Genomic DNA, 18330 nt, shown 5'->3' with positions numbered 1-18330 from the left:
ATGTGGCAGATCATGCTCAGTGCTTGGTCCAGTGGATTCACAGAAAACACACACGGGTAGTCCTCTATTACAACAATTCATTTAGTGACTTCAAAGTTAGAACAGCACTGAAAAAATGGGACTTATAGACCGTTGCAGCATCCTCATGATCCTGCTTGGCAGCTGTTTCATAGTTATGACCGTTGCTGTGTCCCAAGGTCATGTGATCACCTTTTGCGGCCTTCTGACAAGTAAAGTCAATGGGGAAGCCAGATTCACTTAACAGCCGGGTTAATAACCGCAGTGATTCACTTAACAACTGTGGCAAGAAAGGTCGTAAAATGGGGCAAAACTCACTTGATAAATGTTTCACTTAACAACAGAAATTTTGAGCTCAATTGTGATCCTAAGTCGAGGATTACCTTTAATTACATCCTAAAACATAAAACACCCAGGATTTTCCTAAGGAGATGAACATCATGCAGTCTTTTTTCCCTCTTCCTAGTACTTCAATAATGAAAATTATGAAGCCCAGCAATATGATGGATTTTTGAAGACCTATGAAAATGCCTCGCTGAAAACTACCTCAACTTTGGCTCTGCTTAATTTTGGACAAAGCGCTATATTCAGCATTGGATTAACGGCCGTCATGGTGATGGCCAGCAAGGGAATTGTTGCAGGTACCTCTTACTCGTCCAAACCTGGTTCTTCATATTCATGTTTCACTTCCACTCCTTTCCCTTGCTCTTTTCAAATGCATGTCCTGTGTTTGTGGTGGTTCCCCAGATGTTCCCCCAGCCACGCCGGCACACCAAGGACAAGGAAGGCTGTGGTTTTGCAGCAAGGGGTTGCAGGTCCCCCCTCCCATTTTTCTACTAGGTTTTGTGACAGTGTGATCTAAACATATGGCTGTCAGCTGACTTCAGCTTTAATATGAATCTATGCTGAATATAAATTTGAGTAGGGTTATTAATAACTTAGATAGAACATAGAATAATAGAGTTGGTAGGAAACTCAAGGTGGACCCTATAGCGTTTCAGACAAACGGTTGTCCGGTCTCTTTTTGAAAGCCTGTCGTGATGGGGCACTCACAACTTCTGAAGGCAAGCCGTTGCCTTGGTTGATTGCTCTCACCGTTAGGAAACTTCTCCTGAGTTCTAAGCTGCTTCTCTCCTTGGTTAGTTGCCAACCATTGTTTCTTCTCTTACCTTTTGGTGCTTTGGGAAAAATAAGCTTGCTGCAACTTATTTTGAAAATTGAAGCTACATAGCTGAAAACCGCTTTATTGCTCCTCTACTTTTTCTTTGTCACGAAGGTAACTTAACTGTTGGCGATCTGGTCATGGTGAATGGATTGCTGTTCCAGATTTCCTTACCCCTTAACTTCCTGGGGACAGTATACAGAGAGACGAGACAGGCGCTCATAGACATGAACTTACTGTTTACGCTGCTTAGCATAGACACTAAAATCAAAGTGAGTATTGTCTATAAAGTCTTCCTTAAATGTTTGTCATGTGTGCTAGTTTAAAATGAATCCCGATTTGTTTTTAATGGCGATGTTTGAGCAGCTCCCGAAGATCCTTCATTCTAATGTTGCATTTCTGAAAGAGCTTTTTTTTTTGGGGGGGGGGGTGAGGGGGAAGGCAAGGGGTCTGTGTAATCTCTGCATTTTATATAAGTGTGCCCTGTGCATTGAAATTTTATTCTGTCATTTTAATTAATGATGCAGAATTGATTGTGCAAAAGGCTGCTTTGGAGCCAGACCATTCTGGCAAAATAATCACTGAGCTTGAAAGAAGAGGGGGGGGGGGGGAGAAATTACCTGTGGCTGAAACTGCTAGATTTTTTGTGATTATTATTATTACTTTTAATCTCTTTCAGGCATTTGCTTGTGCCTCGGTTTCAATGAGATCTATTGTTTAGCTTGTTAAGCTCTTTAGAATACCTTCTGGGCCGTGTGTGTAAAGCGGGACTCTTCTTTTAATAGGATAAAGAACTGGCTCCACCCCTGCAGATTACACCACAGACTGCTACCATCGCCTTTGATAACGTGCATTTTGAATACCTTGAGGGGCAGAAAGTCCTCAGTGGCGTCTCTTTTGAAGTCCCTGCAGGAAGAAAAGTGGCCATTGTAGGAGGCAGTGGGTCAGGGTGGGTAAAATGGATGCACAAAATTCTGCATCATTGATTGATTTCTTTTTTTTAATGGCGATTAAAGAGCTGGGTTTTTTAAAAGGTACAAACACTGTTCCAACCTTAAGTCTCTCTCTCTCTCTCTCTCTCTCTCTCTCTCTTTTAGGAAAAGCACAATTGTAAGATTATTATTTCGCTTCTATGAGCCTCAGAAGGGAGGGATTTATATCGCTGGCAAGAATATACAAAATGTCAGTCTGGAAAGCCTGCGGAAGGCTCTAGGCGTCGTCCCACAGGTATGGTTCCTTCCCTACTTGGAAAGTCATCCTAATGTTGCAGGCCCAGAGACTGATGTAATAATGGGGAAACTGGGGGCCAGGAAGCCAGACAAAAAAGAAACGATAGAAGAAAGAAGCTAGGCCAGAATAGCAGGCTCAGCTTGTGTGAATGAAAGAGTTTTGATCTGCTGGTAAAAGCCCCGCTGGAAAAAAAAAGAATTAAACTGATGTCCTTAGGAAACTAGTGGTTGAAGCTGAAAGCATCAACCAAAAAGATTTCCTGTGAAGTGTTGCTTCTGGAGCTGGAGCAAAATAATCCCCGTGGAAGCTCCTGGCTGGGGAATTCTGGGAGCTGAAGTCCACTTAAGTAGCCAAGGTTGGGAAATACTGCTCTAGTCTAGAGAAGCAGTCGTGTCTTAATAATGTTCAGGTTAGGCACTAACTTTGAAACGTTTCTCATTTTTACTGTATTCCAATGGGGCAAACTTTAAGGTATATGGGCTTCAACTCCCAGCATTCCCCAGCCAGCTGAATGTTGGGAATTGAAGTCCATATACCTTAAAGTTGCCAGGGTTGAGAAACACGGCTGGATTCTATTACTTCAATGATAAAAATATTCCAAAAGGAAAACAGTCCAGAGAATGTCCAGATCAGAGCCTTGGCCTGGACCTGGGATATCTTGAGCGACGTTTGTCTTATCACAGTATAGGTGGTCCTCAACTCACGACCAAAACTGAGCCCAAAATTTCTGTTGCTAAGTGAGACATTTGTTAAGTGAGTTTTGCCCCGTTTTACGACTTTTTTGCCTCTTTTGTCAAGTAAATCACTGCAGTTGTTAAATTAGTAACCTACTGATCTGGCTTCCCCCTTGACTTGGCTTGCCAAAAGGTTGCAAAAGGTGATCACATGACCTTGGGACACTGCAACCGTCATAAATATGAGTCAGTTGCCAAGCATCCAAAGGTAAACCCCATGACCCTGGGGATGCTGCAATGGTCCTAAGTCTGAAAAATGATCATAAGTCTCTCTTTTCAGTGCCGTTGTAATTTTGAACGGTCGCTAAACAAACTGATGTAAGTCGAGGCCTTTTTCCATTGGACGCAGCATGCATGTTGCTATTTTAAGTCTTTTTAATTTCAGAAGTGGAATGATGGCACCCAAGCATTAAAAAAATCTCCGGCATCTAAAATTTATTAATGTTTGAATAAGACTACAGGCAGTCCTCAATTTACGACCACAGTTAGGACCAGAATTTCGGTTGCTAAGCAAAGTTAAATGAGTTGTGCCCAATTGTACAACCTGTTTGGCCATGGCTGCGAAGCTGCAGTTGTTTAGTGGATCCAGTTCCCCTCACTGACTTTGCTTGTTGGAAGCCGTATTCGTGTGATCCTGGAAAGTTATGTGCCAGTTGCCCCATGCCCAAATTTTGGTCATTTGACCGTGGCAATGCTCCAGCAGTCATAAGTCTGAGGACTGGTCATAAATCAGGTTTTTTTCAGTGTCACTGTCACTTTGAACAGTTGGCAAACTAATGGTTGAGAGTAGAGGACTGCTTATATCCAGATCCTTCTATCAAGGGGGTAAAAGGGCAACTGCCCGTCAGGTTCGTCTTGTCCAGGGCTGGGCAACCTTGGCTCTTTTATGACTCGTGGACTTCAACTCCCAGAATTCCTGAGCCAGCATGGCTCAGCTTGGAAACCTCTCCCTTTCCCCTCAGCGTGGCTGGCTCAGGAATTCTGGGAGTTGAAGTCCACGATTCATAAAAGAGCCAAGGTTGCCTAACCCTGGTCTTGTTGGTCCTTGCACTCACTTGCCGTTTTTGGCAAGATGCCAGTTAGAGTCTGGGAGTTTAAATCTGAATAATATGTAGATCCTCAACAGTCTTGTCCTGCCATGTCAGCTTCCCAGGCTGTTTTGTAAGCAATAGACTATAGAATAGAATAGAGCTGGAAGGGACCTTGGAGGTCTTCTAGCCCAGCCCCCCACTCCTCCGGCGTAAGCAAGAGAACCTATTAATGTTGAAATTATGGCGAGCATCCTTCCTCTCGGCCACCCTAGCTTGGGTTAGGACGGCCCTTGCAGCAGCCTCTTTGACTGCTCTTCCAATGTCCCAGGAGCTCTGTTGCTTTTCGGGAAAAACTAGCTAACTCTCTGCTGACTTTGCAAAGGCCCTCTGCATTGCCGATCGGCATTTGGTACAGGCAGTCCTCGACGTACGACCACAACTGAGCCCCAAATTTCTGTTGATAAGTTAAACTTTGGTTAAGTGAGCTTTGCCCCATTTTACGGCCTTTCTTGCCACAGTTGTTAAGTGAATCACTGCAGTTTTTAAGTTAGGAACACGGTTGTTAAATGAATCTGGCTTCCCCGTTGGCTTTGCCTGTCAGAAGGTTGCAAAAGGGGATCACGTGACCCCCAGGACACACTGCAACTGTCGTAAATGTGAGTCAATTGCCAAACATTTGAATTTTGATCAGGTGACCCGGGAGATGCTGAAACGGTCTTAAGCGAAAAATGCATTTTGCAATGCATGCCGTAACTTTGAAAGGTCACTAAATGAACTGTTGTAAGTTGAGGGCTACTTGTATTGAAGAAGCATCGTTTTGTCTGTGTTTTTCTTAGGATGCTGTTCTCTTCCACAACACCATCTTCTACAACCTCCAGTATGGCAATATCAATGCCTCTGCCGAAGAGATCTATGCGGTGGCAAAGCTAGCCGGAATTCACGACGCTGTTCTCAGAATGCCCAACGGGTACAACACCCAAGTAGGCGAGCGAGGCCTGAAACTTTCCGGTAAGGAAATCAAGGGGCCGCTGGTCTCCGAGCCTCCCTTTTTCTGTCTTGCCTCAGCGAATGCTTTCCTAACCTGACCTTTCTTAGCAGACAGATAAATGCCAAGTTTAATATTAAATGGTCATCCAGCAGTTGGTCTTATGCTTCTCCAGAAGCAGCTCAGAAAATTTTTATTATCAAGAACTGAGAGTTGGTGTGTTCTTCGTGCCATCCTCCCCGGTATGTTGGCCAAATAACTGTTTTAATTAGTTTGGGGATGGGGAACGATGGCCCTTTTATGACTCGTGGACTTCAACGCCCAGAATTCCTGAACAAAGCCATGCTGGCTCAGGAATTCTGGGAGCTGAAGTCCACAAGTCATAAAGGGGCCATCGTTCCCCACCCCTGGATTAGATGGAGACAATTAGCAGTAGCTACACAGATTGAAAGATGGAGGAATACAAAACTGACTGGCAGCCAGTGATTGCATCTTGTTGTTGTTGTTGTTGTTATTATGTCTCCAAGGGCCACAAGGACACATCCCAATGTCATAGGATAACAACCAAACATGGTATCATCGTAGCTATGAGTACAGTAGACCACGCAGCTGTCAGTCACAGGTAGATGAGTCTCTGGGGAGGGGACTTGAGGGGTAAACAGCTTGTGCCTTAAATCTTTCATTTCCTTCTCAATCCAAAATGTCAGAGAGGCTTGTTTCTCCTGGGTTAAGGGATAAAATGGGTACCAGTCATCTTTGTTACTTTGCCCCTTTAGTCGCTCCTGGAAAAAAGTGACCCACTGTCTCTGGGTTGCTGGGAGATTGGGTGAAACTTGTTGTCTGTCCATCTGTGTAAGGCAGTGAGTAAAGATTTCCCGTGACACAACTGATAACTAATCAAAATTGGAAGCTGTAGATGTCCAAATTTTTTGAAGGTTGACGTGTGTCTCTCTTAATTGACTATTTAATGGCAACATTTAGCTGAGAGTGATGATGGCAGTGGTGATAGAGAACACAGGATAATTCTGTTTAATTTTCCTTGTGAGATACATAAATGGTATGAAAGAAGCATCTGCATCTCATATTGTAGAAAAAAACATATTTTTATCTAAGATTCTTTGACACCGCAGCCTAAATATATAATCGAAAGAAGGGAAAAATCACTCTTTAAGTAGTTGCTATGTAGTGCTATTAGAGTTTCATCTAATTTGCAGGATCCAATGTGGGTTGGTAGTAGTAGTATCATCATCATCATCCCATCCTCAGGGAACTTCTCTCAGCAGAATGTCTGCGTGGGGCTATTCTATGAGCCAAGGATTTGGCAGCACAAGGAAACAAGACCCACAACCAGGCACCACATAAATACTATCCCTAGACTAGCCCAAAGCCGACGTTTTGGTGAGAAAGAAGTTCCTGGGCTCCAGCATGAGTCCAAAAGCTCAGAAAAACTGACCCAGAGTGGATCCTGTAACATTATCTCGGGACATCATTTATGTATCTAATTTGCATCACCATGAATCTTTTTAGTATGGATAGGTTGGAAGAATAAGGGACGCGGTGGCTCAGTGGGTTAGGACGCTGAGCTTGTCGATCAGAAGGTCGGCAGTTTGGCGGGTTGAATCCCGAGTGCCGCGTAGCAGAGTGAGCGCCTGTTACTCGTCCTAGCTTCTGCCAACCTAGCAGTTCGAAAGCACGTAAAATGCAAGTAGAAAAATAGGGACCACCACGGTGGGAAGGTAACGGCGTTCCGTGCGCCTTTGGCGTCTAGTCATGCCGGCCACATGACCACGGAGACGTCCTCGGACAAGCGCTGGCTCTTCGGCTTTGAAACGGAGATGAGCACCGGCCCCTAGAGTTGGAAACGAGTAGCACACATGTGCGGGGGAACCTTTACCTTTAGGTTGGAAGAAGACGCAAACAGAAGGATTTCATTATTCGTTGGGAGGATGTATAGCTGTGTGGAGCTAAATTTGTGTGTTCTAGTTCCTCCTTAACCATGAAAGTCAGCTGGGTGACTTTGGGCCAGCTTCTCTGTTGCAGCCCAGCCCACCTCACAGGGTTGTTATTGTGGGGGAAATAGAACAAGGAAGGAGTATAGGGATGTTTGCCACCTTGAGTTACTTATAAGGTAATAAAGGCAGGACTTATCTAGTCAATAAATAAACTCCCAGCCAATGCCGACTGTTGAACTGGCACAGTTATAACAATGGAAGAAAGCACAGAAGTCAAATGCGGCATATTTCATGGAATGAACTGAATATTCCCATGATTGGCCCAGACCTGTGAAAGGGGCAGCAACCTTCACTAATATGCAGCCTCTGATTAAATGGAAACTATTATATTTTGAAACATGTTGCACTTCTAAAATATCTCTCGAGACTTTAACTCCTAGGGATGCTACCCTGTTGGGTAGCTCATTACTCAAGGAAGCTTTGGATGAGAGGTAGGCAGTCTTGTCCTCCAAATGAACTACTGTCCCCTCTCTCTGTGATGCTGGAATCAGAAAACCCAGTTTCTGCTCAGCTGTTTATCTTACGGTGGCCCGGGAGATTTCCTGGTCCCAGGCCAACAGTTGCATGCCAGAATCTTTCAGGGTAGTTAAATCTGTGATCTCCATTGAAAATCTGTTCAGAGTTGTTTCTGGTACTTTTATAAATGTAGGAACTAAGAAAGGAGAGAGGAACGTTATTTGTTCATGATTTATATAACACCTTGTTTATATAAGCTCAGCATTTATCAGGGTAAATGTCTTTCTTGTTTATTGCTGGACTTTTAATTTCTAACTTGGAAATTGCAGCCACACAGTAACTCAGTTTAAGAAATGGCCATTTTTTTCTTAATCAAATGCTATACTTTTAATTATAGCATTGACTTATGCTGAGGAGGTTTGCAGGAAGGTCACTACTGCAGAAATGAAATCTGTTTTTCTCGTAGTATATGCAATAACTATTGTGAACATTACAGATGGTAAACTGTCCCTTTATTTTATCACATTATTGGAAATGCATTGTCAAGAAATGGTCTAAATGATTTTTATGAGTATTTTTATTATCCATCTAAAGTGGGTTTCTAAAACAAAGCTATGTTAGTTAGAAGGGCACATCACCAGGAACATGAAAACATTAAAATGGAAGCTTGTCAGATCTTTGACATGTAGGACAAGAAAGCAGATGCAGATATAACCATTAATTACTTCCAAGGCCTCCAAAATTGGAAATGGACTTTAAATTTTTGTAAGACAGGCTGTACGTCTAAAAGTAATAATGCAGCAGTATGGTGGCCTAGAAAAATATCCTAATTGTGGCCTTAGAGAATGGAAGCAAAGAGTGTCCTTAATGCTGGAGAACATGCCAAGACACCAAAATCTGTAGGGGGGTGGGGGCAGACAAAGTGCTGGTCAACCTATTTTCCAAAGCACAAGGCGGCCAGACAAGAACCAATGAATGTAAACTAACCAAGGAGAGAACCAACCTAGAATTGAGGAGAAATTTCCTGAGAACAATTAATCCGTAGAACGACTTGTCTCCAGACGTTGTGGGTGCTCCAACACTGGAGGATTTTAAGGACAGCCATTTGAATGAAATGGCATAGAGCAGGGCTTTTCAGCCTTTTCACCCACTGTACCACTTTTAGGATATGGCAACATCTGAGTAGCACCAGTCACCTAGCAAGGTGTCAAATACTTGATGATCAAAATAAAAAGGGAAAAAGTGATGAAGTACAGGTAGTCCTCGACTTACAACAGTTCGCTCAGTGACTGTTCGAAGTTACAATGGCACTGAAAAAGTGCCCCCCAAACCACAGCCAAGCAAGATGCCTGCCTGCCTGGCGGCACTTTTCCTCCTGTCCGAGGTTTTCATTGTTGTGAGCATTTCTGTTGAGGATTGGCAGCGAGGGTGGGGTGGGGTGTGTTTGGTTTTTATCCCCTCCCCCCCGCTGGGTGGTTGCAGCAGGTTTTGGTCACTTTAAATGACCCTGGGACATGGTGACCATCATAAATATGAATCAGTTGCCAAGCATCTGAATGTAACTCACAAGACCCTGGAGATGCTGCAACATTCCAGGTGATCGGCGCTTCTTCTGGGCTCAGCAGAAGCACCAGGATCAGCACCGAGCTCCAGCTGGAGCCTGGTGCTGATCCTGGTGCTTCCGCTGAGCCCTGACAGCCCTGCAGCTCCAGCCGTCTCTCGCTCAGGCTTCTGCGGTGCTGCCACCGGTTCAACTCATTCTCCTCACCACTTCTCTAGGATGGTCGTGTACTACCTGCCAGGTGCCAATGTACCACAGGTGGTACCCGTAACACTGGTTGAAAAGCCCTGGCATAGAGTTTCCTGCTCGTCAGGCTGTTGGACCAAGGTTGCTTCCAATTTTGTTACTCCGCCACAAAGGCGCTCTGGTGTCCTTCATTTCAGAATGGTCTTCCAAGCCAAAATAGTTTTCACTGACTTTATGTGCACGTGTCTTTCTGTTTTTTAGGAGGTGAAAAGCAGAGGATTGCAATAGCCAGAGCCATCTTGAAGAATCCTCCCATTATTCTCTATGACGAAGCCACTTCATCCTTAGATTCCATTACAGAAGAGGTAGGTTGCCTCCTCCTCTTTATTACAGTCCTACATTTTGTTATCGTAGGCTCCCAAGATCAAATGTGGAACAGTGGGAGAACCGGCTTTTCTAGAATTGGATGGAGAAACGAACCCACTTCTGAATAAATTATAGCACAAAAGTATTAAGTAGAGCAGTTGGAATTGCTTGACCTGCTCACTCTAAGAGGTGAAGTTTTAATTTGAAGGAAAGCAGCTGGTTGCCACTTAATATTCATAAAAATTGGCCCTCTCAATTATTTTTGCATGCGAGCCATAGAACCGTGGAATCCTCATTGCTGGTGCATCTTTCTTGGGATGCAGTGTGGATAATGTTTCCATTTGGCACCAAATTATATTCCCAGGTAGGGTTGTAAAGCATCAGGGTGTGTTGTGATACAGATGCTGTGACATCACAGTGGCAGCTTCATAATATATACATGGACACCTGCACCTCGGGCAACCTCCCTCAGTTGCCTTGTCTGCAGCCAAAGCTCACCGTGTCTGCTTGTGTTAGGTTACTTGACATACCAGGACCTCTGATCACGAGACGGTCTGACTGTTGATGGTTGATGCACAGTTCATTTCTAAAGAATAAAAGGAGGCAGATGCACCTGTCAAGAAAAATCTCGGATTCTATTCACTGATCATGATAAGAATTTTTAGTGAGCTTGTTTATTCTACTTGTTTGTTGCCATTCATTTTGCTATATTTATTATGAGGTTGTCAGATGAAGTTGAATGTTTACACAACACAGCTGCACTTTAAAAGCAGCTAGTAAAATATGACTCCTTTCCCCCCAAAGTGTGCAACAAGCAATCAAAAGGGTATTTAAGGGAAAGCAAAATTTGTCTGTTGCCTTCCTATATTATAAAGGAAGAAAAAAAATCACTGCTGGAGCAGGCACATTTCTCCTGTTTAGAAACTAAAGTTTCCTCTGATTTTTCCCCTGAGATATCTAGACTTCACAATGAAGGAATCTCTTTTTTGTGGTTTTCATAGTTTTCATAGCATGTACATTATTTATTTTTATTTATTTATTTATTTATTTTATTGCATTTATATACCGCCCTTTCCCTGAGGACTCAGGGCGATTTACAGGGAGTTAAAAATCAACCATACAAAAGTTAAAACCCAATTTAAAAAAAAAATTAAATCAACCCTGAAATATAAGTAGTCCTTGACTTACAATCATAGTTGAGCCTAGAATTATAGTCATATTTCGCTGCTATCACAGGTAAAGGCATCATGGACCTAATTTCTTTTGCCATTTTTTCTGGCAATTCTTAAATGATGCAGTCATTAAATGAATACATTTCCTCCAGTAGGCGTGGTTTGTTTGTTTTTTGCGGGAAACCAAAAATAAACACTGGAAAATGGCAAAAAAATAATAATAATAAATAAAACCATTGCAAATTACAGAGATGTGACCGCAAGACACTGCAATCGTAAAGGTGAGCCAGTTGCCAGGTGCCTGAAATCTAATCAATGGATCGTGGGGGGAGGATACGGCCATTGTAATTTCGAACACGAGTCATAAATAGCTGTGGGGAAATTCGTTGTGGCTTTGTTGTTGCTAAGCAAACAGTCGTAAGTTGAGGACTACGTGTGCATCAAATTGTGACTTTTTTTCTTTGTTTATGACATTGGAACTGCTGGCAGCTTGTTTCTATGTGTGATTAAATCATACTCATTTGCTAATCTATTTTAAGATGAGTTTCCCCCCCTGCCACCTATCTTTAATTTTTCAGAACATCTTGAGTGCCATGAGAGACATTGTAAGGCACAGAACATCCATCTTCATTGCACACAGGTTGTCAACAGTGGTTGATGCTGATGAAATAATTGTCCTGGATCAGGTAAGACCCAGCTTCCTGATGAGAAGAAACTTTGGCAGTCTTGCAAATGTCATTTGAGGCTACGCAATTTCCCGGTGCCACTTTTCCCTAAAAAGCTTTTGACTTGAAATACTGAAATGTTGTCAATGTGTGGATACATATTTGTATGTGGAGTGTGTGACAGAGAAAGACAGATGGATTGAGGGAACAACATGTTGGGTTTTGAAGTGGATTATCATTAATTAGCTTCCCTGGGGGCTTAGCAAGGGTAGGAGCATGATACCCCCTTTTTTCAAATTGTAATGATTATATATATAATACGGTGGGAAGGTCACAGCGTTCCGTGCGCCTTTGGCGTCTAGTCATGCCGGCCACATGACCACGGAGACGTCCTCGGACAAGCGCTGGCTCTTCAGCTTTGAAACGAAGATGAGCACCGACCCCTAGAGTCGGAAACGAGTAGCATGCATGTGCGGGGGAACCTTTACCTTTACACACACACACACACACACACACACACACACACACACACACACACACAAACACACAGTTCCAAGAAAAAGTATGTGAACCCTTTGGGATTACATGGGAGTTTTGCATGAATTGGCCATAAAATGTGCTCTAAACGTCATGTAAGTCACAATAGAAAAACACAGTCTGCTTAAAATAATACTACACAAACATTAGCTGTTGTCATGTTTTAATTGGACATGACATGTAAACATTCACAGTGCAGGGTGGAAAAAGTATGTGAACCCCTAGCCTAATGACTTCTCCAAGATCTAATTGGAGCCAGGAGTGAGCCAACCTTGACTCCAATCAGCGTGATGATATTGGATGTGTTGCTGACAGCCGTCCTGCCCTTTAAAAACACACACCTGTTTTGGGTTTACTGGTCTCAAGAAGCACTGTTTGATGTGAACCATGCCTCGCAGAAAAGAGCTCTCAGAAGACCTACGATCAAGAATGGTTGACTTGCATGAAGCTGGAAAGGGTTACAAAAGTATCTCCAAAAGCCTTGATGTTCATGTGTCCACGGTAAGACAGACTGTCTAGAAATGGAGAAAGTTTAGCACTGTTGCTACTCTCCCTAGGCGTGGTCGTCCTATAAAAATGACTGCAAGAGCACAGCGCATAATGCTTAATGAGGTAAAAAAGAATCCTAGAGTGTCAGCTAAAGACCTACAGAAATCTCTGGCACATGCTAACATTTTTGTTGACACATCTACAATAAGGAAAACATTAAACAAGAATGGAGTACATGGGAGGACACCACGGAGGAAGCCATTGCTGTCCAAAAAAACTATTGCAGCACGTTTCAAGTTTGCAAAAGAGCACCTGGATGTTCCACAGCACTACTGGTAAAATATACTGTGGACAGATGAAACCAAAATTGAGTTGCTTGGGAAAAACACACAACACTATGTGTGGAGAAAAAAAGGCACAGCACACCAACATCAAAACCTCATCCCCACTGTAAAACATGGCGGAGGGAGCATCATGGTTTGGGGCTGCTTTGCTGCCTCAGGGCCTGGACGGATTGTTGTCATTGATGGGAAAATGAATTCCAGAGTTTATCAGGACATTTTGCAGGAAAACGTACGACCATCTGTCCGCCAACTGAAGCTCCACAGAGGATGGGTGATGCAACAGGACAATGACCCAAAGCATACAAGTAATTCAACAAAACAATGGCTTCAACAGAACAGAATACGCCTTCTGGAGTGGCCCAGTCAGAGTCCTGACCTCAACCCGATTGAAATGCTGTGGCATGACCTTAAGAGAGCAATTCACACCAGACATCCTAAGAATATTGCTACACTGAAACAGTTTTGTGCAGAGGAGTGGTCCAAAATTACTCCAGATTGTTGTGCAGGTCTGATCTGCAACTACAGGAAATGTTTGGTTGAGGTTATTGCTGCCAAAGGAGGGTCAACCAGTTATTAAGTCCAAAGGTTCACATACTTTTTCCACCCTGCACTGTGAATGTTTCCATCTTATGTTCAATTAAAACATGACAACAGCTAATGTTTGTGTAGTATTATTTTAAGCAGACTGTGTTTTTCTATTGTTGTGACTTACATGAGGTTTAGAGTGCATTTTATGGCCAATAGAAAAAGTAGATAGATCCTGCTTCCATGAATATTTGGCAGGGGGTTAGGTGCTTCCTATTAAATGATAGGTTTGACATTCTGTATTGTTATTGGCTATCTCTAGAATTTTTCATTAATATATATTTGTCCTAGCTCTCCTTTAACATAAATGCCACTGGTGACTTACAGCCCAGGAAGAAAGTTAGAGTACCAATTGTTGTATAGGAGAACTGTACAATTCGAGATTTACACAAATAAAGGGGGGCGTGCGCATATTCGGTGACCACAGAATGCTGCCTGACTGCGCGGTCAAGAGAAAGCAGCAAGTAAAGAGCCTTGGAAGGAAGACTGGAATGGAGTACAGGTGGTCCTCGACTTACAAGCATTTATTTAGTGACCATTCAAAGTTAGAACCGCACTGAAAAGGTGACTTAGGACCATTTTTCAACGATTGTTGCGGCATCCCCAGACGCTTGGCAACTGGTTCATATTTATGATGGTTGCAGCATCCCGGCATCATGTGATCAGCCTTCTGACAAGCAAACCCAATGGGGGAAGCCTGGTTCACTTAACAACCTTGTTACTAACAACAGCTGCAATGATTCACTTAACAACAATGGCAAGAAAAGTCATACAATGGGGCAAAACTCACTTAACAAATGTTTCACTTAGCAATATAAATTTTGGGCTCAGTTGTGGTTGAGGACTACCTGCATCCTTGAAAAAGGATGGGTTGGCCAGGAAAAAAAAAACTTTAGCCATGCTTTCTTGTGAGCATTTCCTGTAAGAAACAACATAGCGGAGTTCAGTATCCTTCAGAATCTTGGCAGCATGAAGAGGTATGAACCAACTCCCAGAATTCCCCAGCTAGCCATGATGTGCTGGCTGAAGAATTCTGGGAATTGAAGTCCACACAAACTTGGTGTTTGAAAAGCACTGGGATGCTTAATTCAGACATGTCAAACACAAGGCCCAGGGGCCAGATCTGGCCCGCAAAGTGGTTTCATGCAGCCCGTGAAGCCATCCTGGAAACAGTGAGGGAACGGCCCCCACTGCCTTGGCTGTGGCCCAGAGACCCTCCTCCTGCCAGAGACCCTCAGATCTGTCCCACTCCTGCCCAGGCCCCCATAGGCACCCTTGATGCGAACGATGTAGAGCTGGCCATGCCCACCCAGTAGGCCATACACACTTTAGCCACGCCCACCCAGTAGGCCACGCCCACCCTGGCCACACCCACCCGCCCCCCTGAGGGCAACTGCAATGCTGATGCGGCCCTCAATGAAATTGAGTTTGACACCCCTGGCTTAATTAAAGACAGTCCAATAGTGGCCAAGAAATTATCAACAGCTAAGAAACAAAACCAGTAAATCCAGGGGACGTTGAAACATATAGGAGAGTAATACGATTTTTATTTACCTCTAAAACAGTACGATTGATGTCAGTTGGGGTTGTGTTGTGAAAGAAGGTGTCCCTGGTTGAAGGCCATTCCAAGTCAGGTGTCACCCATACTTGAATTATTCTCCCCGTTGCTTCTTTGCTCTGATCTCCCTGGAGACGAAGACAGCAATGAGCTTTAAATAATGAGAAAAGATGCTTAGGGATGAGAGGGCCATATTGACTGCCATAGAGCCATTGGTGCTTGCACACAAATGAAGCAGGTTCTCTCTTGCGGAGCTGTAATGCCCTGATTGATTTAAGATTCTGCTCCATTAATTTAGGTGTGTATTGTTTCTTTAATATATTTATAATGCAGGATTATGATGCATTATTACTAAAGGTGATCAAGCTAACCCAAAATAAAAATCAGTTGCATCCACTAAATTTTCCTGCTTTTCTCTGGTCAATGATTGTAACAAAGATGTTCTGATGCCACCTTCCACTTGAAGCCTTGGGAGCCCGAATCTCCCTGACTATCACTGTCAATATGTGACTATATTGGCATGCACGTTCATGCTGATTTTGCCTAAATGCAGGCGTAAAAAAACTAAAGCGAGCAGAGTCTTTTTTTAGCAAAAAAAAAAGTATCCCAATATTTCTGTGTCTCTCACTTCGCCATTTTAGCAACCTTAGTAAATTAGAAAGGGGCAGTAAGTCTGACTTCGGGTTCAAGCAAGGAAAAAAACTGGAAATTGAATTGTGATGATTACCGTTAAAGAGGAAAATGAGGATTACCTACAGGTAGTCCTCAATTTATGACCACAATTTGGGACCAGAATCTTGGTCGTTGAGCAGAGCAAGATGCCCACGTGATTGTTCAGCTCAGTGGTCACAATCCCAGCACTCTCAGTTGTGGTTGTCAGGTGGTCTCCCAATACCTTAAGCAAATTTTTATTTTTATTTATTTATTTTAATTCCATTTATATCCCGCCCTTCTCCGAAGACTCAGGGCGGCTTACAAGCTTAGCAGTAGCCTTCATTCTATGTATATGCCTGCTTATTAGGGCTTTCACACACACCCCCAAGCGGCATTATTACAAAGTCAGCTTAATTGCCCCCAACAATCTGGGTCCTCATTTTACCTACCTGGGAAGGATGGAAGGCTGAGTCAACCTTGAGCCTGGTGGGATGCGAACCTGCACTAATTGCAGGCAGCTGGTGTTACTTAAGGAGGCAAATGGAGAAGAAAGCCACCAGTGGAAGGATTCCAGTTCCATGAGACCGAAACCCTCTGGCAGGGGGCCCTTCTGCTCCCAAAGAGCTGCCTGTTGGAAGGATTTCAGCAGGCAGCCCTTCTCAAACATTTCTACAGCCCACTGAAAGATTTCAGCTCCTCCACCCTCTCCGCTGGCAACCTTCCGTGCCAAATTCCCCATTGACTTTCTGGGGAAGCCGGCAGAGAGTACTGTAAATAGAGAACATGTTGATGGGGTGTTTAGCAGCTGGTTGTAAATGTGAGCCTTCACACATGGGGGCATTTTACAATGGCTGGAGGTGCTTGACTGGCCACGAAGCACCCTTCCCAAGGCCCTAGTAACTTTGAACAGATGGTCCTTAAATGACCAGTCTCAAGTCAGGGATTACTTGTATATGCTTAGGTTCAAATTCCTAATCTTCCCAGGTGCTTATTATATTTACTGGTGCCCTAAAGGTGCTTTTTCAAAAGGCAACTGGACATGGTATTTCCTCAAAGACGTTTCATTTCAAATCCAAGAAGCTTCTTCAGTTCTGAAAAAGCCCTTTTGGGACAACTAAGAATCTCCATAGATATTTACTGATGTCTTCCTATAGTGCCAGCCAAAGGCTGTTTGAGGGAAACTGCTACCATCTGGTCTTTCACCAGATTTTCTAGTCTCCGTAAAAGCTTATCAAAATTATTTTGGTGATGTTCCTGAAAGTTTCAACTCTTGAAAGGCTGAATCCAGATAGCGACCAGCTCGTGTTACTGTTTTAACAGAGCCCCATATGGAAGGAAATATTTTCCTGGATTGCTACTCAGGCCTTTCCTTCTCTTTGTGGGATGGTAGATTCAGAAATGTTCCTTTCAGTAATGGGATTGGCCCCTTCCTTCTGGCTCTGAAACCATAAAAAGGGGTGGCCACATTCTTCTTTCTTTTTTAAAAAAAAACATAACGATAAACTGGTCGGTTTGGTTTTGCTTATTTTATTACCACTTCCTGGACATTCAGCTGATCACTATGTTTCTTACCTATTATCAAATGAACAGCCTTTTATTACTTGCAAGATATTCTCAATTCTGTGTGCCAGCTAATAAATTCCAGCAAAATGTAATTATGGATTCGCTTGACATCTCTCCTTATACATTTTATTTATATGAAATGAGCTGTGATGACACAGTACTTAGAGTTATCTGCCCACAGCCTGAAGTTCGATCCTCAAGGTTGACTCAGCCTCCCATCCTTTCGAGGTCAGTAAAATGGGGGCCAACTCACCATGGCCAAGTTGCCATGGGACAACTCGCCGTGAGTTAAACTAATATTGAGGAAATGGTGGCATAGAATCATTAAAGAAAGGATACCAGAGGAGGGACAATATGAAATGTGAATGACAAAAATGAAAACAATTTTTAAAATTATTTTAAATACGGTAATTAAATTGAATTGTTGAATTGCGCTGTGGTGGGCTGTCCTGTGGAGAGTGGGCTGTGGTGAGTTGTCCCTTTCCGCTCCCCTGAACAAGTTAAAAACAGAGCATTGTATTACTTTGAGAAGACGAAAAAAAGCAAGAAACATTTGAGCATTAGGTGCTCAAAGCATTAGTTTTGAAAATACCCTTGATGACGCTGCCTCTGGCCATCCTTCCCAAATAATATTATTATTATTATTATTATTATTATTATTATTATTATTATTATTATTATTATTATTATTATTATTATTATTATTATTATTATTATTAATTTAATTTGTATACCGCCCTTCTCCCTAGGGACTCAGGGCGGTGAACAGGGCAATACATAAAAACTAGATAGGATATTCTTCCTCTGTCTACCTCCATCACTTCATATTTGGATTTTACGCGACCATTGTATGAAAGAAACTTAAACATTGTAAGGCTGTGGTGGCGAACCTATGGCACGTATGCCACAGGTGGCACATAGAGCCCTCTCTGTGGGCACGCGCGCCATCGCCCCAGTCCTAGGCCTTCAGCTGGGTTTTATAAAACCTTTTCGATTTAGGCCGCCGTCGCCATGTGCAAAAA

The 18330-nt window shown here is 43.1% G+C and overlaps 1 protein-coding gene across 3 annotated transcripts in view; it reads left to right on the top strand.

Moving 5' to 3' along the window:
• Nucleotides 1–18330, top strand: part of ABCB7 (ATP binding cassette subfamily B member 7) — a 75758-nt gene that overhangs the window by 47957 nt on the left and 9471 nt on the right. For all 3 annotated transcript variants that reach the window (XM_081336847.1, XM_081336846.1, XM_081336848.1), the window contains 7 exons: nt 485–659; nt 1295–1452; nt 1966–2129; nt 2278–2407; nt 5012–5183; nt 9637–9740; nt 11492–11599. In XM_081336847.1, coding sequence (XP_081192973.1) covers nt 485–659; nt 1295–1452; nt 1966–2129; nt 2278–2407; nt 5012–5183; nt 9637–9740; nt 11492–11599 — 1011 coding nt within the window. The remainder of the gene's footprint in view (nt 1–484; nt 660–1294; nt 1453–1965; nt 2130–2277; nt 2408–5011; nt 5184–9636; nt 9741–11491; nt 11600–18330) is intronic.

The sequence above is a fragment of the Vipera berus genome (assembly GCF_964194415.1).
Source record: "Vipera berus genome assembly, chromosome: 11".
NCBI lineage: Eukaryota > Metazoa > Chordata > Lepidosauria > Squamata > Viperidae > Vipera > Vipera berus.
Note: the sequence above shows the minus strand (reverse complement) of the source record. Positions and strands in the feature narration are given on the sequence as shown.